This window comes from Convolutriloba macropyga, chromosome 8 (genome assembly GCF_964194025.1).
Source record: "Convolutriloba macropyga chromosome 8, txConMacr16.3, whole genome shotgun sequence".
Taxonomy (NCBI): Eukaryota; Metazoa; Xenacoelomorpha; order Acoela; family Convolutidae; genus Convolutriloba; species Convolutriloba macropyga.
The window spans coordinates 50,394,954-50,417,804 of record NC_134475.1 but is presented as its reverse complement, the minus strand read 5'-3'; the positions used below and the strand labels follow the sequence as shown (position 1 = coordinate 50,417,804).

At 35.4% G+C, this 22,851-nt stretch overlaps 1 protein-coding gene across 2 annotated transcripts; it reads left to right on the top strand.

The window, feature by feature from the left end:
- Window positions 1-1,073: 1,073 nt before the first annotated feature.
- LOC142344172 (uncharacterized) lies at window positions 1,074-19,481 on the top strand. 2 transcript variants are annotated; one of them, XM_075395705.1, is made up of 3 exons: window positions 1,074-1,290; window positions 12,717-12,866; window positions 19,069-19,481. In XM_075395705.1, exons 1-3 carry the CDS (start codon window positions 1,083-1,085, stop codon window positions 19,407-19,409), a joined length of 699 nt encoding a protein of 232 aa, XP_075251820.1. In that variant the 5' UTR covers window positions 1,074-1,082; the 3' UTR covers window positions 19,410-19,481. The 2 variants fall into 2 exon arrangements, with proteins under 2 accessions (XP_075251820.1, XP_075251819.1); XM_075395704.1 differs by lacking the exon at window positions 19,069-19,481 and adding an exon at window positions 16,227-16,595.
- The last annotated feature ends 3,370 nt before the right edge of the window (window positions 19,482-22,851 follow it).

Genomic DNA, 22,851 nt, shown 5'->3' with positions numbered 1-22,851 from the left:
AAATCTCAATTGCCGTCCTCGTGAGTCCGCTATCAGAAGATTCCTATGACTGGATGTTTTGAATGTATGGTATCTCATTCAAGTGCTTGGCTCTGAATTCCTTACTAGAGGGCGAAAGTTCCAGAGCACTCCATTAGATATGAAACAAACTATTTAATCTGAAGATTTAACATATTGAATGAATTAAAACTCAACTGAACTGTAAAATGGTTGAAAACCCTTGATGTCACTCTAAATTCTGTTCAATACAACTTCTTCAGAGACTGGATTATTAGTATACAGGCTCTTTACATTGAGCGAAACTGTCCTGCTGTAATTCCAAATTCTCCAAATTTTTGCTCGGATCTAGCGCTGATGTTTTCATATTTGCTCTAGGAGCTTTTGTCTAACAGTGGTTATGGTACGAGCTTCCCGTCGTGATGGTGTAATGTTGTGATCGACCTTTGCTGATCCCTATAATCTCACTGGTTTTGGTAGTAGTAGAGTAGACTTCAGGGCAAGTTCCCTAGGTGGGTTCCCCCTTTTTGCAGTCCGAGTTCTAAGTTTGTCGTAGCTTTTCAAAGATGTTGCAATTTCCACATCTGCATAATAGTCTCCATGTGCATTTGTTTGTCTCGTTCTACTTCCTTTTGAAGAAGTTCACATAAATGTCAGTTAGAGTCCGTTTGTCGGGTTTTTCGTAAAAGCTGGGACAGGCGCGGATGTCCCTGATGATCTGAACTTTTTGATATACGTTTTCCGACAAGGACTCTTCCTTTTTGCACGAAGAGTTATGTTGACATTTACTAGACAATATTTAGAAATTGCCTCAAAGCTACCTTCAACACAGATAGTCGATTGTTAATCACATTTTTATCACTGAGCGAAATGATTATCTGATGTGCTTCGTTTTTATTTGATTCAGCTTAGGTCAATGATCTTCTCTATAAATCCATTGTGTTTGTTTACCTTCTGTTTGACGGTGCTATGGGCATATACTTGATTTCTTAAATCCTCTGATGGTTCATTATTTCTTAATTTACTTTTTAGTGTTTTTTTCAACACAGATAGTTTGTGTAATTTTTTTCAGATGATAATTGAAAATGGCAGATACCAGTGCAGATTTGGACAGCTTTTTTGAAAAGAAAGCTAAGAAGAAGAAAGGAGCGGGTGGAGACAGGAAGAAGAATAAATCAAATAAAGCTGACGGAGGAAACGATGCTTCTCAAAATACAACAGACACAGCAGAGCACGACGAGTGGGGAGTCATTCAGGATGATATATCCAAAAGTGTTATGATGACGGTCGATTGTTAGTCAAATCTTTATCACTGAGAGAAATGATTATCTAATGTGCTTCGTTTTTACAGCCTAAAGTTGAGCTGAAGAAGAACTTAAAAAGAACTAAGTAATTACTTTGAAATGTTAAGATTTTTTTTTTAAAAAAATGTTAGTTGTTAGTTTTTCAAAAAGTTGACAGCACATCGCTTATTTGCGAAAGGACGCGCGTTTTTTTACTAAAATTTGCTTCAGCTTGGTGAAAAGCTAACCACCTTGTCTGAGAGCAACATTCTTTACATCTATCATTCTTTCGTATACAATCAATAAAAAAATAAATTCGTATACAATCAATAAAATCAATAAAAAAATAAATAATTGCTCTTGAACGAACTTTTTCGTATACAATCAATTAAAAAAAAATAAGTGGACGCGTTGTTGTTACGGGTCCGGAAATGAAGTGGAATGACGTCTGTTTATGGCAAGATGGGAGCGCTTTGGGATCTATGCAGCCCCCAGTATTTTTAAGCTACCAATAGAATCTAAATGATGGTTTAAAAAATCAGCAATGATCCGTTTGTTTCTGTGTGAATATAAGAACTTATGTTTAACATTTGATTTTGCCGTTTACAGGCTGAGAAATTCAAAAATAAGCTTTTTGAATTTTAGCAGATTATTTGAGTTTTAACACAATAGATCCAAAAATTTTATCCACTCTAAGTGGCTCTACAAATTGTTATGCTCACTGCTCAAAAGTTGGTTTTTAATTTCCGAGGTATAAAAAAGAAACTGATATCAATCCTTGTTCTGTATGATCTAAGAAAAATTGCTAACCGTTCTATATAAGGGGTATCAGTTGTGCTTATTGCTTGCTAATTTTTCCGAAACTTTCAAAAGGGTAGGTATATATGCGAGGCTGGCTTTTTTTGCTTCAATCAACTTTTCACTTTTTGATTACGCACTATAGAGCGAACAAGAAAATACCGTTTGATAGACCTTACGATCCATTTTTGAGTTATATAAAAAGTTTTTCAAAAATTTGAGAAGGGGGACTCTTAAATTTCGAAGGAAAGTAATGAAAAGGAAAAATCTCCCTGGGTAATTTGTAGTGAAATAAGTTAGGTTGAATTGAGATTTGTAACCAGTAATTCTTCAGAGCTTGAATACTAAAAAAAACTAACAATATGAACTATTTGACGAAAATTTCAAAGACTATTTAGTTTTATCACAAATTTTTCTTTAAGAACCTTTTAACCACAAATTTATCCACTCTAAAAATGTGGCATTTTAAATTGTTATGCTCACTGTTCAAAAGTTGGTTATTATTTTTGGAGGTATAAAAAAGAAACTGTGATGTCAGTCCTTCTTTTGTATGACTTAAGAAAAATTGTTAACATTTGTATAATGGGTATCAGTAGTGCTGTGATTGCTTCTTAATTGCTCCAACATTTTCAATATGGAGGAATTTAAATGCGAGGCTGGCTTTTTTCTTCAGTGTATTTTTCATTTTGGGCTTGCGCACCGTAGAGGAAAAACATCATTTTGTAGCCCTCAGGATTTAGTTTCCTGGGAAGCGAATTAACATCGCTCCCTGGGAATCGGCAGTGAAATTAGATAGGTTGAATTATGATTTGTAACCAGTGATTATTTAGACTTTGAAAAGTTTTTAGTGAAATTAGTTAAGCTAAATGGAAATACGTAACCATTATTTCTTCAGAGTTTGAATAGTGAAAAGAGTGACAATTTGAACAAAAATTTCAAAAAAAGAACAATTTTGGTTTATCACAAAATTTTTAACCCTCTGTTTTCTGCTGGTTACAAATTTTTGTTCGAACCGTTCTTCCTCTGATCGAAAAAATTGTTAGGAGAAATCAAAGCCTTCAGCCAATTTTGAGGTCTCAAAATAGCAGATGTCAAATTTTAGAAGAAAAACTAAAAAGAGAGATGTGTTCTTTTCTAATTTCTTTTATGATTTTGAGAATAGTTCTTTTTTCAAAAAAACTAAACAATTCCAGATTTTCAAAAGCTTAGAGACGTAAAAAGCCGTTTCATGAAATGAACTTTTAATCAAAATCAAATGTAAAGTTAAGATGGAAATCTTTGTTTACTTTTTCACGTTCATTATTTTGTCAGATTAGATTGTTCGAAATAATCATCTCTAGAATGATAAAATACAGACAAATTTGATAGTTAAAGAGTTTATGTATCGCCAGGTTGAAAAATATAATACAAATTTTTGTTTGTTTAGAAAAAAATTATTTTACACTTCTGTGTATTATGAAAATGCTCTTAGAACTGATCTTTTCCAGTCTTTGGGAGTTGTTGTAAAGTGAAAAGTCAAATCGTTTTTTTTGGCTGTGGAACTCCTCATACGAAGAACAGTTTTTTTTGGAAGATGAAAAAGTAATCCTTTTCTTTTTAGGTCACGTAAAATGGATTTAAACTTCCTTTTTAATTGCTCTTGAACGAACTTTTTCGTATACAATCAATTAAAAAAAATAAGTGGACTCATTGTTGTTACGGGTCCGGAAATGAAGTGGAATGACGTCTCTTTACGGCAAGATGGGAGCGCTTTGTGATCTATGCAGCCCCCAGTATTTTTAAGCTACCAATAGAATCTAAATGATGGTTTAAAAAATCAGCAATGATCCGTTTGTTTCTGTGTGAGTATAAGAACTTATGATTAACAGCTGATTTTGCAGTTTACAGGTTGAGAAATCCAAAAATAAGCTTTTTGAATTTGAGCAGATTATTTGAGTTTTAACACAATAGATCCAAAAATTTGATCCACTCTAAGTGGCTCTTCAAATTGTTATGCTCACTGCTCAAAAGTTGGTTTTTAATTTCCGAGTTATAAAAAATAAACTGATGTCAATCCTTGTTTTGTATGATCTAAGAAAAATTGCTAACCGTTCTATATAATGGTTATCAGTTGTGCTTATTGCTTGCTTATTTTTCGGAAACTTTAAAAATGGGAGGTATATATATATATATATATATATATATATATATATATATATATATATGCGAGGCTGGCTTTTTTTGCTTTAGTCAACTTTTCACTTTTTGTTTACGCGCACTATAGAGGAAACAAGAAAAACACAGTTTTATAGACCTTAGGATCCATTTTTGAGTTATATAAAGTTTTCCAAAAATTTGAAGGGGGACTCATAAATTTCGAAGGAGAGTAATGAAAAGGAAGCATCTCCCTGGGTAACTTGTAGTCAAATAAGTTAGGTTGAATTGAGATTTGTAACCAGTAATTCTTCAGAGCTTGAATACTAAAAAAAACTAACAATATGAACTATTTGACGAAAATTTCAAAGACTATTTTGTTTTATCACAAATTTTTCTTTAAGAACCTTATAACCACAAATTTATCCGCTCTAAAAAAGTGGCATTTTAAATTGTTATGCTCACTGCTCAAAAGTTGGTTATTATTTTCGGAGGTATAAAAAAGAAACTGTCAGTCCTTCTTTTGTATGACTTAAGAGAAATTGTTAACGTTTTGTATAATGGGTATTAGTAGTGCTGTGATTGCTTGCTAATTGCTCCAGCATTTTCAATATGGAGGAATTTAAATGCGAGGCTGGCTTTTTTTTCAGTGTATTTTTCGTTTTGGGCCGGCGCACCATAGAGGAAAAACATCATTTTGTAGCCCTCAGGATTTAGTTTCCTGGGAAGCGAATTAAAACATCGCTCCCTGGGAATCGGCAGTGAAATTAGATAGGTTGAATTATGATTTCTAACCAGTGATTATTTAGACTGTGAAAAATTTTTAGTGAAATTAGTTAAGCTAAATGGAAATACGTAAACATTATTTCTTCAGAGTTTGAATAGTGAAAAGAGTGACAATTTGAACAAAAATTGCAAAAATAGAACAATTTAGGTTTATCACAAAATTTTTAACCCTCTGTTTTCTGCTGGTTACAAAATTTTGTTCGAACCGTTCTTCCTCTGATCGAAAAAATTGTTAGGAGAAATCGAAGCCTTCAGCCAATTTTGAGGTCTCAAAATAGCAGATGTCAAACTTTAGAAGAAAAACTAAAAAGAGAGATGCGTTCTTTTCTAATTTATTTTATGATTTTGAGAATAGTTCTTTTTTTCAAAAAAACTAAACATTTCCAGATTTTCAAAAGTTTAGAGACGTTAAAAGCCGTTTCTTGAAATGAACATTTAATCAAAATCAAATGTAAAGTTAAGATGGAAATCTTTGTTTACTTTTTCACGTTCATTATGTCAGATTAGATTGTTCGAAATAATCATCTCTAGAATGATAAAGTACAGACAAATTTGATAGTTGAAGAGTTTATGTATCGCCAGGTTGAAAAATATAATACAAATTTTTATTTGTTTTACTTCTGTGTATTATGAAAATGCTCTTCGAACTGATCTTTTCCAGTCTTTGGGAGTTGTTGTAAAGTGAAAAGTCAAATCGTTTTTTTTTGCTGTGGAACTCCTCATATGAAGAAGTTTTTTTGGAAGATGAAAAAGTAATCCTTTTCTTTTCAGGTCACGTAAAATGAATTTAAACTTCCTTTTTAATTGCTCTTGAACGAACTTTTTCGTATACAATCAATTAAAAAAAAATAAGTGGACTCATTGTTGTTACGGGTCCGGAAATGAAGTGGAATGACGTCTCTTTATGGCAAGATGGGAGCGCTTTGTGATCTCTGCAGCCCCCAGTATTTTTAAGCTACCAATAGAATCTAAATGATGGTTTAAAAAATCAGCAATGATCCGTTTGTTTCTGTGTGAGTATAAGAACTTATGTTTAACAGCTGATTTTGCCGTTTACAGGTTGAGAAATTCAAAAATAAGATTTTTGACCTTTAGCAGATTATTTGAGTTTTTACACAATAGATCCAAAAATTTTATCCACTCTAAGTGGCTCTACAAATTGTTATGCTCACTGCTCAAAAGTTGGTTTTTAGTTTCCGAGTTATAAAAAATAAACTGATGTCAATCCTTGTTTTGTATGATCTAAGAAAAATTGCTAACCGTTCTATATAATAGGTATCAGTTGTGCTTTTTGCTTGCCTATTTTTCCGAAACTTTAAAAAGGGGAGGTATATATATGCGAGGCTGGCTTTTTTTGCTTTAGTCAACTTTTCACTTTTTGTTTACGCACTATAGAGGAAACAATAAAAACTTTGAGTTATATAAAGTTTTCCAAAAATTTGAAGGGGGACCCTTAATTTTCGAAGGAGTGTAATGAAAAGGAAGCTTCTCACTGGGTAACTTGTAGTGAAATAAGTTAGGTTGAGTTGAGATTTGTAACCAGTAATTCTTCAGAGCTTGAATACTAAAAAAAACTAACAATATGAACTATTTGACGAAAATTTCAAAGACTATTTAGTTTTATCACAAATTTTTCTTTAAGAACCTTTTAACCACAAATTTATCCACTCTAAAAATGTGGCATTTTAAATTGTTATGCTCACTGTTCAAAAGTTATTATTTTTGGAGGTATAAAAAAGAAACTGTGATGTCAGTCCTTCTTTTGTATGACTTAAGAAAAATTGTTAACATTTTGTATAATGGGTATCAGTAGTGCTGTGATTGCTTCTTAATTGCTCCAACATTTTCAATATGGAGGAATTTAAATGCGAGGCTGGCTTTTTTCTTCAGTCTATTTTTCATTTTGGGCTTGCGCACCGTAGAGGAAAAACATCATTTTGTAGCCCTCAGGATTTAGTTTCCTGGGAAGCGAATTAACATCGCTCCCTGGGAATCGGCAGTGAACAATTTTGGTTTATCACAAAATTTTTAACCCTCTGTTTTCTGCTGGTTACAAAATTTTGTTCGAACCGTTCCTCCTCTGATGGAAAAAATTGTTAGGGGAAATCGATGCCTTCAGCCAATTTTGAGGTCTCAAAATAGCAGATGTCAAACTTTAGAAGAAAAACGAAAAAGAGAGAGATGTGTTCTTTTCTAATTTCTTTTATGATTTTGAGAATAGTTCTTTTTTCAAAAAAACTAAACAATTCCAGATTTTCAAAAGCTTAGAGACGTAAACAGCCGTTTCATGAAATGAACATTTAATCAAAATCAAATGTAAAGTTAAGATGGAAATCTTTGTTTACTTTTTCATATTCTTTTTTTGTCAGATTAGATTGTTCGAAATAATCATCTCTCAAATGATAAACTACAGACAAATTTGCTAGTTAAAGAGTTTATGTATCGCCAGGTTGAAAAATATAATACAAATTTTTATTTGTTTTGAAAAAAAATTGTTTTCATTTCTGTGGTTTATGAAATTGCTCATCGAACTGATTTTTCCAGTCTTTGGGAGTTGTTGTAAAGTGAAAAGTCAATTTTTTTTTTGGCTGTGGAACTCCTCATGAAGAATTTTTTTTTTTGGAAGATGAAAAAGTAATCCTTTTTTTTCAGGTCACGTAAAAGGAATTTAAAGTTCCTTTTTAATTGCTCTTGAACGAAGCTCATAGCAATTATTGTAAAAGTTTGTGTCTTTTTTATGCAAATTTTTTTGCTTGACAATTTTGCGCTTTTCTTCAAGAACATTCTTTGACTTCTCAAGTGACTTTTTCACGCTTTCGTTCTTCATTTTTGAGTGATCTCTACTGCTCCGAGGTAAAGCATGTTGATAATATAAAATCGGTTGCAGCATAGCAGATTTAAGTGAATCGTAGCTCAGCGGATAATGCGTGTGGTTGTGGATCGGGTGATCAGTGGTTCGATTTCCGGTGGGAGAGGATTTTTGCACCCATAAAGAAAAATTGATCTAGGCTACAGCGCCTGAATTAAGTTGCCTCGCCTGTCGTTCGAGAGCAATTCTTGCAACATTTATCGGTTTATATTTCTTTAAAAATACTCGTACTTAAATAGTAAAACGCCAAAATTTAAATTCAGCTGATAAACATTGTTCCTCAACGGCAATTATGGAGAGCCTTTGAAAACAGATCTCGACGTTTCTTTACACGTAGACAATTGGATTCAGAGTGCAAAAACTCACTTGAAAATAGCAAAATTACTTAATATTTGTAACAAATTACGCTTTTAATTATCTTTAAAAACAAAAATGTGTTCCATAAGTTGAAGTTAGCTGGTAACCCACCTGCAAACTGATTTTTAAGAAATACTAAATTTTTGAAGAACTGATTGCGAAGAGTTTCATTTCAAATTGAGTGTCAATTTTCGAACCGGTTATCGATTCAATTACCTCAAGAATTCCGAACCTATTTTTCTAGGAAAAAGTCAAGACCTAATTGAATTGTGATCGTCCTTGAGTAAAGATCGGAGGCCAATAAAATCTTTATTGTGGCGAGGTTTGTATTGTGTGTGTGGGCTTGTTTGGGAGTACGTGCGTATATGAAATGTGTTTGGTATGCGTGTGTATGAGAGAGAGATGAAAGAGAGTTAGTGTTATCGAGTTTGTTCCTTTATGTTTGTCGCAAATAGAGAGGCAGAATGCAAAAACTGTCGGGAATGTGTACCTATGCACGTGCGTAATGTCTGTGGCGAGTATGTGTGTGTGTGTGTGTGTGTGTGAGAGAGAGAGAGAGGGCTGGTCAGTATCGTTTTCCCTTTAATTGTTAGGTACAAGTAGGTGCTTCGCAAAAAGTCATGACAAAATCATGAAAATTATGAAAAATTGTTTAATATGTGCTACAAATTGGAGTGGTCACACTTGTGGTTGTATGTATATGTGTGCCTGCTTGTAATGTTTCTTTTATATGTTTGTAATAGAGAGAGAGAGATAGAGCTGGTCTGAGAGAGCGGTTTCCTTTAAATGCTAGATACAAGTAGAGGCAGATTGCAAAAATTGTCAGGAATCATAACAAACTAGAAAAAGTTGCTTGATGTTTGCTTACCCATTGCGGCTTTAAGTAAGCCCAAAACTCTAATTGTTTGTTTTCAAATCTTAATGAGGACACATCTGAAAAATAATTTTTTTTATTATGCACATGAAATATCAAAATTGAAAATATCGAAATTTTTCGAAAACTTTAAAAGTTATTTCAAACTTGTGTCAAAATTAAATTTACCTATGAAATTGCCTCAAAGAGTCGACTTGTATTTTTTTTGCAGAAGACCTTAATTAACAGTAACGAACCTTGAGTGTTGACCAATTTTCAAATTTCTTAAAGTTTTTTGTGTGTTAAGTTTAAAGTGTTTTTTGTGTAAGGTGGTATGTGTTGGTTTTTCCGTGTCTGTGTGTTTCAATTTGTACTACGTTTATCAGATTGTGGTGAAGAGTTTTTGTATACCTGGAAAGAAGACATTCATAATTAAAGGACAGTCATAATTTCGAAGTTATTGAAAGCTTGAGAGGTATGTTGGGACATTCTGTGCTACGCACAGACTCGCGCGAGCCATCTTGATACAAACGTGTTCAGTTTCTTGGGCATTTTAGGTCTGGAATATAAAAAAGTGATCTATCCCCGAGTTTAGTGGGTGAATATTATTTGCACTCCCCAAACGCACGTGTCATATTTTAACATTGATTTACTGTGTAATGAAACATGCTCCGTAACTGGGGTGCATTATGTACTGGGTTGGGGGCACAAATGGAAAAGATCCTGAAACTATTTTGGCTCGAGTGAACTCTGCAGCGGCCCGTTTATAGTGAGCTATGTCTAATTCGCGATGTTTAATAGCCGCTGTTGGCCTCTCAACGGCTCTTATTTAGCGGCTCCCCTTTTATTATGACTCGGAAGAGTATTGGAGAAGAACTTTTTTTAAATCACTTGAGTTGGAGTGAATTTTGAAGCAGGAAATGAAACGCGGGAAAAATTTTGGAGTGGTTTGGGTGCTGAACGAAATTGAAGATTAGAGCGAAAAGGGAGTGGTTTTTTGTTCATTCCTCTGTTTTCAAGAGAGCGAGAAATTGTGTGAAAAATTTTCTCTTAGCCGTCGAAATTTTGTGTACAGTGCGGCTTTTTAAATTTTTTTTTGGTTTGTGGTTTAGAAGTTTGAGTGTCGTGTTGTATTTTTAGGTTTGTTTTCATAGTGGTTTGTAGGTTTCCGGTCATTAATGCGAATTTTGCTCCATTTTGCAGGTTTTTCAGCTTTTTTGCTGAATTTTAGGCGAATTTTAGCATTTTTTTTTGCATTTTGTTATACTGCTTTATATAGGCTTTGAATAGAAGCATATTAGTTATGGAGTTTTTAGATACCAAGTGATTACAGTTTTATTGGTATCAAACATTTTTTTGTTAAGAAAAATGACGATAAACTGAGAAATGTTTAATGATTTTTTATTTTTTGCTTTTTTTTTGTTTTCTTATCTTTGAAAAGTTTCTTAGCCTGTTTTACTTGCCTATTGTTTTTGGAAGCTTTTGAATAGTCTATTCGCTCCAATGAAAGTTTTGCGGTTCTATGTGCTCTTGTGAAATCAACAAACGCATAATTTAAAAGATTTTGTTTCATGTTCTTTTTGAATAAACTTTGTGTTCAAGTTTTTTTTTATTATATGGGGATGCCTATAATCCAAAAAAGTTGTCTTTTGATGCATTTTGATGGTTTTTTAATTTAGTTTTGAGTCATTTTGGTAACGATATTTTCCTAAGTAATTTTTAGGAAGATTTCTGCGAATTTTCGTGTTTCTTGTTTATTTTTGCTGAAATCTTCTTGCTTTTTGTGTGTGCTTTTTGCTACTTTTTGGCGTTCTAGCTTTTTATAGGAACTTTTCGGGAGGTGTTGTCAGAATTTATTGGGTGCACTTTTCATTGAAAGATATTACAATTTTCTTAGCTTTTTTTTTCGTTCTTCGTTTTTACTTTAACTCGACAATGTTTTGGATTGGTGGACGCTTGAACAGAAGTAGTGTAAAATATTTTTTAAAATAATGATTTGTATTCCGCATAATGGCAGTTGATCGATGATTTGTGTATAAATTTTGTTGCAATTTTACAGAAAATTTTTTTAGTTTTGTTCTTCATTTCTTTTCTCTTACCTCCGTTTTCTCTATTTGAAAATTTTGTTTTGGGTTTTTCTCTCAGTTTGCAGTGGTTTACCGAAATAAAACTAAACGTATTGCAGGGGCTTTCGCCAAAAGTTTTTTTAAACTTGCAACTCAGTGTGAAGTTTTTGTTACATGCTGTATCGTCTTTGCTGGTCAGATACTTCTTCATTGTTCTTTTTCTTTTTCTTGTTTGAAAGTGGTTGTGTTATTCAGTAAGATAAGCATTATGTTAGTTATTGTGGTCTCCCAGTAGAATAAGCTATATGTTAGTTAGGGGCGTTAGGTTTTTCCTTCGAGTCGTTTCCGGAATTCATCCGGCTATGTTTTAAAATTCGCTTTAGCTTTTGATCACGTTTTTTCGTTTTACAGAAGTCACGATTTTCACGTTTGACTTCTTACTTACGTCACTCACTGTTCAAACTAAATGGATTTTAAATTCTTTCACACATTCAATTACGCAATGTGGTGAACACTGTCAAGTCAAAAGAGACAGGATATAAACCGATGAAACCCGGTCATTAAGTCATTGAGAATTATGTCATTAAAGGTCATTAGAGTGTTTGCTAGCTGATTTTGGCATTAAGCTTATTAGCTTTCAATTTAGAAGCTGAATTAAGTATAGTTTTAAAATCCAACTAAAACTGCACGCCAAATTAGAAACCTTTTGACACTGAAAAGGAAACAGAAAAAAATTCGGTCAATTTATCTTTTCTTTTTCTGTTTCAATCCCGATGTGCATCAAGCTCGTCAACGGCGGCTTTTTTTCCTGCAATCTGCTGGCTATGTTTTGACTTCTGAGCTACCTCATTCAATTTCAATTTAATGGATTGAAATTCTTGCTCAATGAACTACGTAACGAGTAGTAAGAAAATCAATTGCGAAGGGAATACGACCAAGGTCAAATGAGCAAAAACAGAAGAAAAGGAACGCTGAACCCCGGGACTCAATGTATTAAGCTATCAAAGTGAACGCTGGATACTATCTATTCTAATGAAACGCATTCCATAATGACTGTTTCGAGGAATAAATATATTTGAGAAAAATGATGTTAAATTCAACAGAAACGTGTCCTCCAAAAGGTAATTCGATGACGTTGTTGATAACTACTCTACCACTCCAAATCAGTTTAAAGTTTTTTGCTTGGATTGTACAGATTTAGCTAACAATAATTTGTGGCAACAATTCCCTGTCTTTAGTTCAGTTCAACTCATCAAAAGAGCCCTTTCACTGCTTCTGAACCTCAAATGATCACAATGCGTAACACCCCTTTCCCTGTAATCTTGATAAATGTTCGCCTCGATAATATGAGTCGGTCATATCAAAAGTTCCGATCCCGCATTCACCATGATCACACGCTGTTAGGCAAGCTGACTGCTAAACAGTGGTAACAAAACCGGTGCAAAAATGGTCTTGTTAAAATTTTTTTGGTTAATTGGGCGGTGATATGCAATTCCACCGTAAACTATGTAACTTTGGGTTGATTTGATGTAACGAGAATTGATTAATTGTATGTGATGATGATGTTGTTGTAGCAGCTGACAATCATGAAGGTGGAGTCGGCAACTCAAATTTGACAACTAGTCCCTCTGACAACATGCACACAATTGCCGAAGAGAGCTCAACAGATGGGAAAGAAAAGCAGGGTCCCTGGAACATGATATCAAACCAGACCGAGAGTGCAGGTAGGCATCATATTTTAATTCAATACTAACTCGGCAGCTGATCAATATGCAACCCTATTCAAAAGTTTGCATTATATGCGTAGCAAGTTGACCGAGGCAAACGTGTACTTTGATTTGCGAGGTTAAGATTCATTCAGTCAAAGATTGTCGAAAAAATTGATCGATCGCTCAAGGAGTTGTTCAACTGCTTGGCCCGGATATCAGTTTCTGCTAGGCTGGGCTGATCGCTAACACAGCTTCATGTGAAAGACAAACAGGTCAGCCGTTTAAATGATGAAATGGTTTGGGTGTCTTTGATCATCATCATTTTAGAGATCTGACATGATTAGTTTTCTGATTAATAGCCGCCGTCATCTCAACAGGCTAGGCTATTATTCTGACCCTATTTTTAGGACTCAAAGAGGCGTGGTGGTTTACTTTTTTCGTAAGTGAGCAAGCAGAAAAGTTTTTTTAAAAAAAAAACAGCTTGAAAACAGTTGACAACTAATGCAATAATCAGGTTCTTTTGATAGCTTTTCGAAGCTTCTTAATCCTTTTGGCAATTTAACGAGATTTGACACTGATTTGAAAATTTTTCTACTGTCTTGCGGATATTTATTATTGATGCAAAGCTGTAAGCTGAGCGTGGCTATATTGCTGTGTACCTTGTTTTTTGTTGCTCTTCTAAACATTTTTTACACAGTAAAGTCGAAGTCAAATCGGTTGATTTCCTCCTCTAACAAACAGCATTTACGCGCATGACGTCATTTCTGACTCTCTCTACACTTCTTAGCGAAAGCCTTTTGATAATTTTCGTGATTAGATTTTAATCATACTTGACTTACCTAACTCAACAAATTGATTTGTGCTATTTGAAATTTGCGTTTAATTTGAAATAGTTTAAGGTCACAAAAATTGGTACGTCCAATAACGATGCCTAATATAAAAGACGTCTGCCGATTGAATTTTAACAAGTCTTTTTATAAGGCACGCAAGTATTTCGTGGCGATTCTGGCAATATCTAGGCTAAGTTACTTTTTTAATAGCCGCCGTCCGCCTCTCAAGTGCTATTATCTAACCGCTCTCCTCTTTAAAAATTTGTTTCACCATTTGATCACGTTTATGATTTACCTAAGTCACGACTTCCTTAGCGCTCGACTTATCTGACTCACTGTTTCAACTGAATGGAATTTAGGTTTCATTCAGCAATATTACGTGAATGCTTTCAAGGTCAAAGAGCGAAATCGAAGGAAATGGGATAAAACCAATAAATCCCGTGGGCTAAGACCGAATGCTTAAAGGCTTATTATAATTTAAAGACTGGGTATAATTTTCGTAGTGTACTGCTAGCTGGTATTATAAGCTTCTTATTGAGTTCTGGCATTAGGTACTCCAACTTAGAAGGTGAATTCATCATATTGGTTGTTCAGTAGTGTTTACCAAATTAGTGTTTACCAAATTATAACACGTGTTGGCACGTATAAAAAATCAGGAAGTTGTCAAATTTTCTTATTTGCTCTTACTCTTTCAGATCAACGAAAGCGAGTGGGGTCAAGAGTAGCGCTTGATTGGTCACTGAAGTGAAGTTCAACAAAATTAAATTAAATTTTATTTGTACAAAGCAGTTTTTTAATAAACTCAGAAATGTTATATTTCTCAATTTGCTAGTTTTTAATAGCCGCGCTCAGCTTCTCAGCCGGCTATTATAGCGCTCATAATTTTTTTTACTCTGTCGTACTGAAATTTTTTTGCTTTACTTTAGTTCACAGCTTGTTCAACTTTTTGAGTGAAATCTTTTTTGACTTCTCTAGGCTAGTTGCACTCTTCTCTCATTCTCAAGTGTTTTTAGACAGCAGTTGCTCATCAAAGCAATCCAAAATGAACTGTCATTATCAAAAAGCGAAATCAGAATTGTTAACTTTGTTTTTAGTTAACATCTCGAATGCTTATTGGTCTCGATACTAGCCTCTGTGTTGTCTCACTACAAAACAGGAGTATGTTCAGCTTCAAAATGACATCAAAATAGCTCGCACTTTGAAATTGTTTGTGTAAAAAAATCATTTTTTGTTGTTTTTTCTCTTATTTAAATCCCAATCCTGGTTATGGGAGTCAACAGCGGCTATTTTGGCAATCTTCCGGGTATGTTTTCTCTTCATTTCATGATTAGGTATTTTTGAGCTCTATTTTAATCTTTTTGAGCAATTATATAGTCTCGATTGCGTGATAAAAAATATGTGTTCTTGAACCAACTAAATGGAAAAGTTGAATTTTGTTGAATTATGTAATTTAATTTTTGCCAGTTTGTTGTTATTTGACCTAATATTGTCATTTTCTCTGCCCTCATGTGTTCTACCAGGCGCAGTTAGCTATTTGAAAGATTATTTTTTCCGGCAATGTTATTCTTGTTATGTTTTTCTACTTTGTCCAACATTTTGGTTCGCTTTACTTAGTTCAGAGCTGTTCAACATTTCGCGTGAAATCTCTTTGGCTTCTCAGGTTTCATTTTTCGCCCATTCTGCTCAAAGTGCCTGGGTTGTAAACAGCAGTTGCCCAGAGAGGAAATCTATAATGATCACAGTCAATATGGAACGAAATAAGGTAGAAATGGCATAATTCCATAGAGTGCAATTTTAGGTGACCGATATTTTAACTTTGTTCTATTTAGTCTAGTGCTTTTTGCTAATATACTAGTCCTTGTGTCCTGTCATTAAGAAACAGGAGTATTTCTAACTACGAAATCAATCAAAATCACTTTAAAAATAATTTATGGAAAAAAACAATTAATTAAAAAATGGTATTAGAGGTGTTGGATGTTCGCTACTTGAAGAGGAAAATTGGCTAACCGCGTTTTTCAGTTTGTTTGGCTGAATTTAAGCAGGAAGTGATTGGTGGAAGAATTAGATAGTGAAAGTTGCGTAGGTTATTTATGCCAACTGATGTCAATTAGGGCGATTATCGGATGTATAGTAAGAACCATGCGGATCTTCCTTATTGAGTAGCAATAACTTGGCTCCTGGTCGTTTATTCGTCTGACTGATTTAATTGTCCTGACTTTCGAGTGACTTTTTAGGCTTGACTTTTTGATTGTCGCGTGATCTAAATTTCTCTCATTAAGAGTTTGAGCAGTTGAACTAAATAGGTACCAGTTTCCTAAAAGTCTAATCAAATGTGGGCGAACGTTTCATTTTTCGCTTTATCTTACTAGTGGACTATAACTAACTCTTATAACATCATAAGCCGTTAAGTGAAATTATAATATGAAGCAGGCTGCATCTGACACCCACCTGTCTATCGTCTGAGAGCAATTCGTCCGACGCTAGTCGTTGTGTTTATAGCAATTGTTTTTATCAAAGCGTATAGATAAAAATTTTTGTATTTTAGGTGACTCCCAACCTGCTACACTTGAAGCCCTAAGCCAATCAGCTGCGCACAGTAATCCAGTAGCCTCAAACGAAAAGCAGCCTGATCCTAGTGAGTCATCCTCAACCCCGAGTGAGGCTCGCTACATACCACGCGCTCTGCGCAACAAACAACCAACCCTCGCTGAAACATCTGGTGCTACCTACCTGCCTCCAATCAGAGCCAGAGCAGAAGTGACCGTCAAGCCCCCAAATGTCCAAAGTCAGTCGGACTTTCCCAGCCTGGGTGGTGGTGCAAAGCAGCCTTCTTCTGCCAGCCAGAACCCCTGGCAGCGAGCACCTGTCAACACGCCCAACTCATGAACTTAGCGGAACTGTTTACTGTCCCCAGTAGAACGAACCCATCTTGAAGTGATAATATACATGTCTATTATATTCAATTCTTAATTAGTGTCTAATGCCACTTTTTATTAGGCAGTAGAAGCAGACACTCAAAATGCAAAAACGGGTATTAGTTTGTTCACATAAGCTCAAATTTGTTCACGGGGTACAAAAAACAGATCCATGTCTTGTTCATTATAACTTGTTGTATATTCATATTACACCGCCAAGTGACAGTGTTTTGATAGTTTTTTCAAAATTGTCGACGATTTTTAAATCCATTGATATTACAAATTTGTGCAGATTGAAAAACGAGCAATTTATCTAACCAATCTTTTACGTGCTGAATTTTTGCGGTAGTTGAAGAAAGTACATCGAACGCTTAAACGCTTAAAGACCGAATGCTTAAAGGCTTATTATAATTTAAAGACTGGGTATAATTTTCGTAGTGTACTGCTAGCTGGTATTATAAGCTTCTTATTGAGTTCTGGCATTAGGTACGTACTCCAACTTAGAAGGTGAATTCATCATATTGGTTGTTTAGTAGTGTTTACCAAATTATAACACGTGTTGGCACGTATAAAAAATCAGGAAGTTGTCAAATTTTCTTATTTGCTCTTACTCTTTCAGATCAACGAAAGCGAGTGGGGTCAAGAGTAGCGCTTGATTGGTCACTGAAGTGAAGTTCAACAAAATTAAATTAAATTTTATTTGTACAAAGCAGTTTTTTAATAAACTTAGAAATGTTATATTTCTCAATTTGCTAGTTTTTAATAGCCGCGCTCAGCTTCTCAGCCGGCTATTATAGCGCTCATAATTTTTTTTACTCTGTCGTACTGAAATTGTTTTGCTTTACTTTAGTTCACAGCTTGTTCAACTTTTTGAGTGAAATCTTTTTTGACTTCTCTAGGCTAGTTGCACTCTTCTCTCATTCTCAAGTGTTTTTAGACAGCAGTTGCTCATCAAAGCAATCCAAAATGAACAGTCATTATCAAAAAGCGAAATCAGAATTGTTAACTTTGTTTTTAGTTAACATCTCGAATGCTTATTGGTCTCGATACTAGCCTCTGTGTTGTCTCACTACAAAACAGGAGTATGTTCAGCTTCAAAATGACATCAAAATAGCTCGCACTTTGAAATTGTTTGTGTAAAAAAATCATTTTTTGTTGTTTTTTCTCTTATTTAAATCCCAATCCTGGTTATGGGAGTCAACAGCGGCTATTTTGGCAATCTTCCGGGTATGTTTTCTCTTCATTTCATGATTAGATATTTTTGAGCTCTAGTTTAATCTTTTTGAGCAATTATATAGTCTCGATTGCGTGATAAAAAATATGTGTTCTTGAACCAACTAAATGGAAAAGTTGAATTTTGTTGAATTATGTAATTTAATTTTTGCCAGTTTGTTGTTATTTGACCTAATATTGTCATTTTCTCTGCCCTCATGTGTTCTACCAGGCGCAGTTAGCTATTTGAAAGATTATTTTTTCCGGCAATGTTATTCTTGTTATGTTTTTCTACTTTGTCCAACATTTTGGTTCGCTTTACTTAGTTCAGAGCTGTTCAACATTTCGCGTGAAATCTCTTTGGCTTCTCAGGTTTCATTTTTCGCCCATTCTGCTCAAAGTGCCTGGGTTGTAAACAGCAGTTGCCCAGAGAGGAAATCTATAATGATCACAGTCAATATGGAACGAAATCAAAGGTAGAAATGGCATAATTCCATAGAGTGCAATTTTAGGTGACCGATATTTTAACTTTGTTCTATTTAGTCTAGTGCTTTTTGCTAATATACTAGTCCTTGTGTCCTGTCATTAAGAAACAGGAGTATTTCTAACTACGAAATCAATCAAAATCACTTTAAAAATAATTTATGGAAAAAAACAATTAATTAAAAAATGTTATTAGAGGTGTTGGATGTTCGCTACTTGAAGAGGAAAATTGGCTAACCGCGTTTTTCAGTTTGTTTGGCTGAATTTAAGCAGGAAGTGATTGGTGGAAGAATTAGATAGTGAAAGTTGCGTAGGTTATTTATGCCAACTGATGTCAATTAGGGCGATTATCGGATGTGTAGTAAGAACCATGCGGATCTTCCTTATTGAGTAACAATAATTTGGCTCCTGGTCGTTTATTCGTCTGACTGATTTAATTGTCCTGACTCTCGAGTGACTCTTTTAGGCTTGACTTTTGATTGTCGCGTGATCTAAATTTCTCTCATTAAGAGTTTGAGCAGTTGAACTAAATAGGTACCAGTTTCCTAAAAGTCTAATCAAATGTGGGCGAACTTTTAATTTTTCGCTTTATCTTACTAGTGGACTATAATAAACTCTTATAACATCATAAGCCGTTAAATGAAATTATAATATGAAGCAGGCTGCATCTGACACCCACCTGTCTATCGTCTGAGAGCAATTCGTCCCACGCTAGTCGGTTGTGTTTGTAGCAATTGTTTTTATCAAAGCGTGTAGATGAAATTTTTTGTATTGTAGGTGACTCCCAACCTGCTACACTTGAAGCCCCAAGCCAATCAGCTGCGCACAGTAACCCAGTAGCCTCAAACGAAAAGCAGCTTGATCCTAGTGAGTCCTCCTCAACCCCGAGTGAGTCTCGCTACATACCACGCGCTCTGCGCAACAAACAACCAACCCTCGCTGAAACATCTGGTGCTACCTACCTGCCTCCAATCAGAGCCAGAGCAGAAGTGACCGTCAAGCCCCCAAATGTCCAAAGTCAGTCGGACTTTCCCAGCCTGGGTGGCGGTGCAAAGCAGCCTTCTTCTGCCAGCCAGAACCCCTGGCAGCGAGCACCTGTCAACACGCCCAACTCATGAACTTAGCGGAACTGTTTATTGTCCCCAGTAGAACGAACCCATCTTGAAGTCATACAATATACATGTCTATTATATTCAATTCTAATTAGTGTCTAATGCCACTTCTTATTAGGCAGTAGAAGCAGACGCTCAATGCAAAAACGGTTATTAGTTTGTTCACATAAGCTCAAATTTGTTCACGGGGTACAAAAAACAGATCCATGTCTTGTTCATTATAACTTGTTGTATATTCATATTACACCGCCAAGTGACAGTGTTTTGATAGTTTTTTCAAAATTGTCGACGATTTTTAAATCCATTGATATTACAAATTTGTGCAGATTGAAAAACGAGCAATTTATCTAACCAATCTTTTACGTGCTGAATTTTTGCGGTAGTTGAAGAAAGTACATCGAGGAAAAATCTGTTTGGCCGTGTAAAAACAATTAGACAGCAATGATAACTTTGAAGTGTATATTTATAAATAATGGGCTTTGACTAGTCAGTGAATAATGAAAATTGTGTTGAATTGCTCGTGAAGTTTCCATTAAGCCTTTATTGCGGTAATATTGCCAATTGACTGGAGTACTAGATGTTGTTGTTGAGTGCATTATTAATCGAATTTATATTACTATGGGACAATTAGGGATCTGTTGACTGATATGCTTTATCATGCGTTTATGAATTGTTTCAACATTTCTTTGAAGTGGAGGAGTTAAAGTTAAAACTAAACATAACCGACTAACGTCAGACCAATGGCTCTCAAACGACAGATTTGGATTCAAATTTGTTTCAAATTTTGTACCTTCGTAAGTTTGAACCCAGTTCCGAAGATCACTTGCTCTAGCTTCATTGGCGCAAAGCAACTGAATGACAGTCACGAAAATTCGGCAGTCAAACCGAAAATCGATCAGGGGAAAAGTTGGTAGTACAAAACTTGCATTAAAAGCCAAAATAAGTAATTAAATTGATGCAAATTATGTTGAACGCCAATGCTTGCTACAAATTTCGCGCCAAGCTCCGGCGTGAATTAGTGGGTGTGGTGGCCCCTCCCTTTGCCAGGATCTAAGTACTACATACCTCAGGTAATTAGTCTAACAGACGTTCGAGGGGATATCTGCAAGTTCACTCTGATTATTTAGCAGTCAGAAGGCCACCGTTAGACTCACGCTTTAGCGATTGTTCTCGCCGGTGGATGTGTGCTTTCGGTCGTGAGAACCTACAGTCTCTCTACCACGCTTTGCTTGATTTCTTGTGTAATATCAATCTTGAACTCAGTGTTTTTGTAGACTTTTCTTGACATTGTACGTCTTTGAGCAGAGCGGGCAACTAAACATCTCTGCTATCAGTTTTTCTTGTTTCCGTATCATTAGGAACAACATCAACCTCGGTGGTGGAGACCTCTTTTGTGGTTGAGCGTTTTGATTCAAATGTGTCGACAATCGGTGCCCCGCTACCCTCATCTAGGATTGTGCACTGTGGGTGGACACTTCTCTTGTGCCTTGTTCACCATCCTACTGTGTTGTAAGTCTTTTTGCACCCGGTCAATGGACATTTATGGGGTGGGTTTTTCGGTCTAGTTACTTTGTCTTGATACGTAGAGTTAAAGTAGGATCGTTCCTCAAGTGACGCTTCTCTTCTGTATTTGCTGCAAACATGCCGCAGCACTTTCTGGCTATGCACCCTATTTTGAGGTTCTGGATCAACATTTTCACTGACGAGTCAAGTTCGTCAGTATATGCCAGTATCCTGGGTGATTCTCTCACTTTTAGTAGTTGCAGGTCATTTTTTAAAGCCCCTACGCGGTCTTTGTCGTAAGTCTTTTTTTCCTGGACTGATGTTTGTTCGCTGGTTTTCAGTCGCGCTATTCTAATCCACAGGTTTGCCCGTTGAACAGCCACTTGAGTTCTTATGTTCTTTATCAGTTCTTTCTTCTCGAGGTCGATCACATTGAACTCAGATTTGCTAGTTAGCTTTAGCGTCATTCGTGTAGCTTTATTCAGCACAGCAATCAGCTTGTCATTGTCTACATCTCGTTTGATTAAATTGTGTAATTCGTAGAGAAGCACACGTTCGATGAAACTTCTACTATCAGCGTGTGTGTTCTCATCTTCAATGCAACACTTGTCGGTGCCGGTCTTAGCTTACACATGGCTCTCTTTGATTTGACAGTTTGCCGACACTGCTTTTAGAGGATCAGAGTTTGTTGTGATCACGCTGCCAAGATATTTGAAGTGTGACTGCTATTAGTGCTTTGCCACCCAACTCTACGCTTATTTTTCCGTCAGATATAGCGGGGACTTCGGTGTTCGGGTATGATATCTCCATCGCGGCCATCTCAATTTCTCCATTAAATTTTTTGACGTTTTCTGATAGCAAATGGCAATTTTTCATTGAAGACCAGATTATCTGCCTAAGCAATTTGATCTAAGCTAGTGCTTTTTAGTGCAATTTTGCATATTGGTCAAAAGTCAGCGTGAAAATGTTTGGTACTACTACGCAGCCTTGACGTACGTCCCTTTCAAAAACTAAGCTGTTTTTGCGATTAGCCTCTCCTGTCTGTTTTTGTTTGTTCCATATCAGACGTTTGATGGGGTTTGTTATATCATAATCGTCGAGGACTTTTATCAGCGCTACTTAAGCAACTGAATCGAAAGATTTGACTAGGTCAATGAGGGCCATTATCAGGTCTTCTTTCTTCTCTCTCGCACTCTCGTTTCTGTTTCGGAGTAGCCAGAGAGCTATCGGGGTGATCATGCCTTTTTTTGAACTCAAATTGAAATTTGTCGATTTCCTTGTGGGTTTTTGTATCGACTCTTTCTCTCAGAATTTTGCAGAGCAACTTCAACTTCTAGCATAAAGAGCGATCTGTTTTTATGAGTGTCTAGCCTTTCACACTTTTTGAACAAGTTTACCACATTGGCGTTTTTGTATCTTTGTGGTATTTGTTCTCACTCCCACAGTGCTGTGAAGAATAGTTTCAAGACGGGACTCATTTCTGTTTATAGCTACTTTAACAGGTCAAGTGTAATTCCGCTATTCCTTTGGATTTTTCCACTTCTCATATTCCTTCTGCCACAGTTCACTTCAGCTAGAGTCGGAGGTGCCCATTCATCTTTTTGAGCAATTATATAGTCTCGATTGCGTGATAAAAAATATGTGTTCTTGAACCAACTAAATGGAAAAGTTGAATTTTGTTGAATTATGTAATTTAATTTTTGCCAGTTTGTTGTTATTTGACCTAATATTGTCATTTTCTCTGCCCTCATGTGTTCTACCAGGCGCAGTTAGCTATTTGAAAGATTATTTTTTCCGGCAATGTTATTCTTGTTATGTTTTTCTACTTTGTCCAACATTTTGGTTCGCTTTACTTAGTTCAGAGCTGTTCAACATTTCGCGTGAAATCTCTTTGGCTTCTCAGGTTTCATTTTTCGCCCATTCTGCTCAAAGTGCCTGGGTTGTA

What these genes read in the sequence shown, in the direction of transcription:
- LOC142344172 (XM_075395705.1), top strand. Translation starts at nt 1,083, where the DNA reads ATGGCAGATACCAGTGCAGATTTGGACAGCTTTTTTGAAAAGAAAGCT. An exon ending in TGTTATGATGACGGTCGATT is followed by an intron (nt 1,291 to 12,716) that starts GTTAGTCAAATC and finishes ATGTTGTTGTAG; the next exon opens with CAGCTGACAATCATGAAGGT. An exon ending in AAACCAGACCGAGAGTGCAG is followed by an intron (nt 12,867 to 19,068) that starts GTAGGCATCATA and finishes TTTGTATTGTAG; the next exon opens with GTGACTCCCAACCTGCTACA.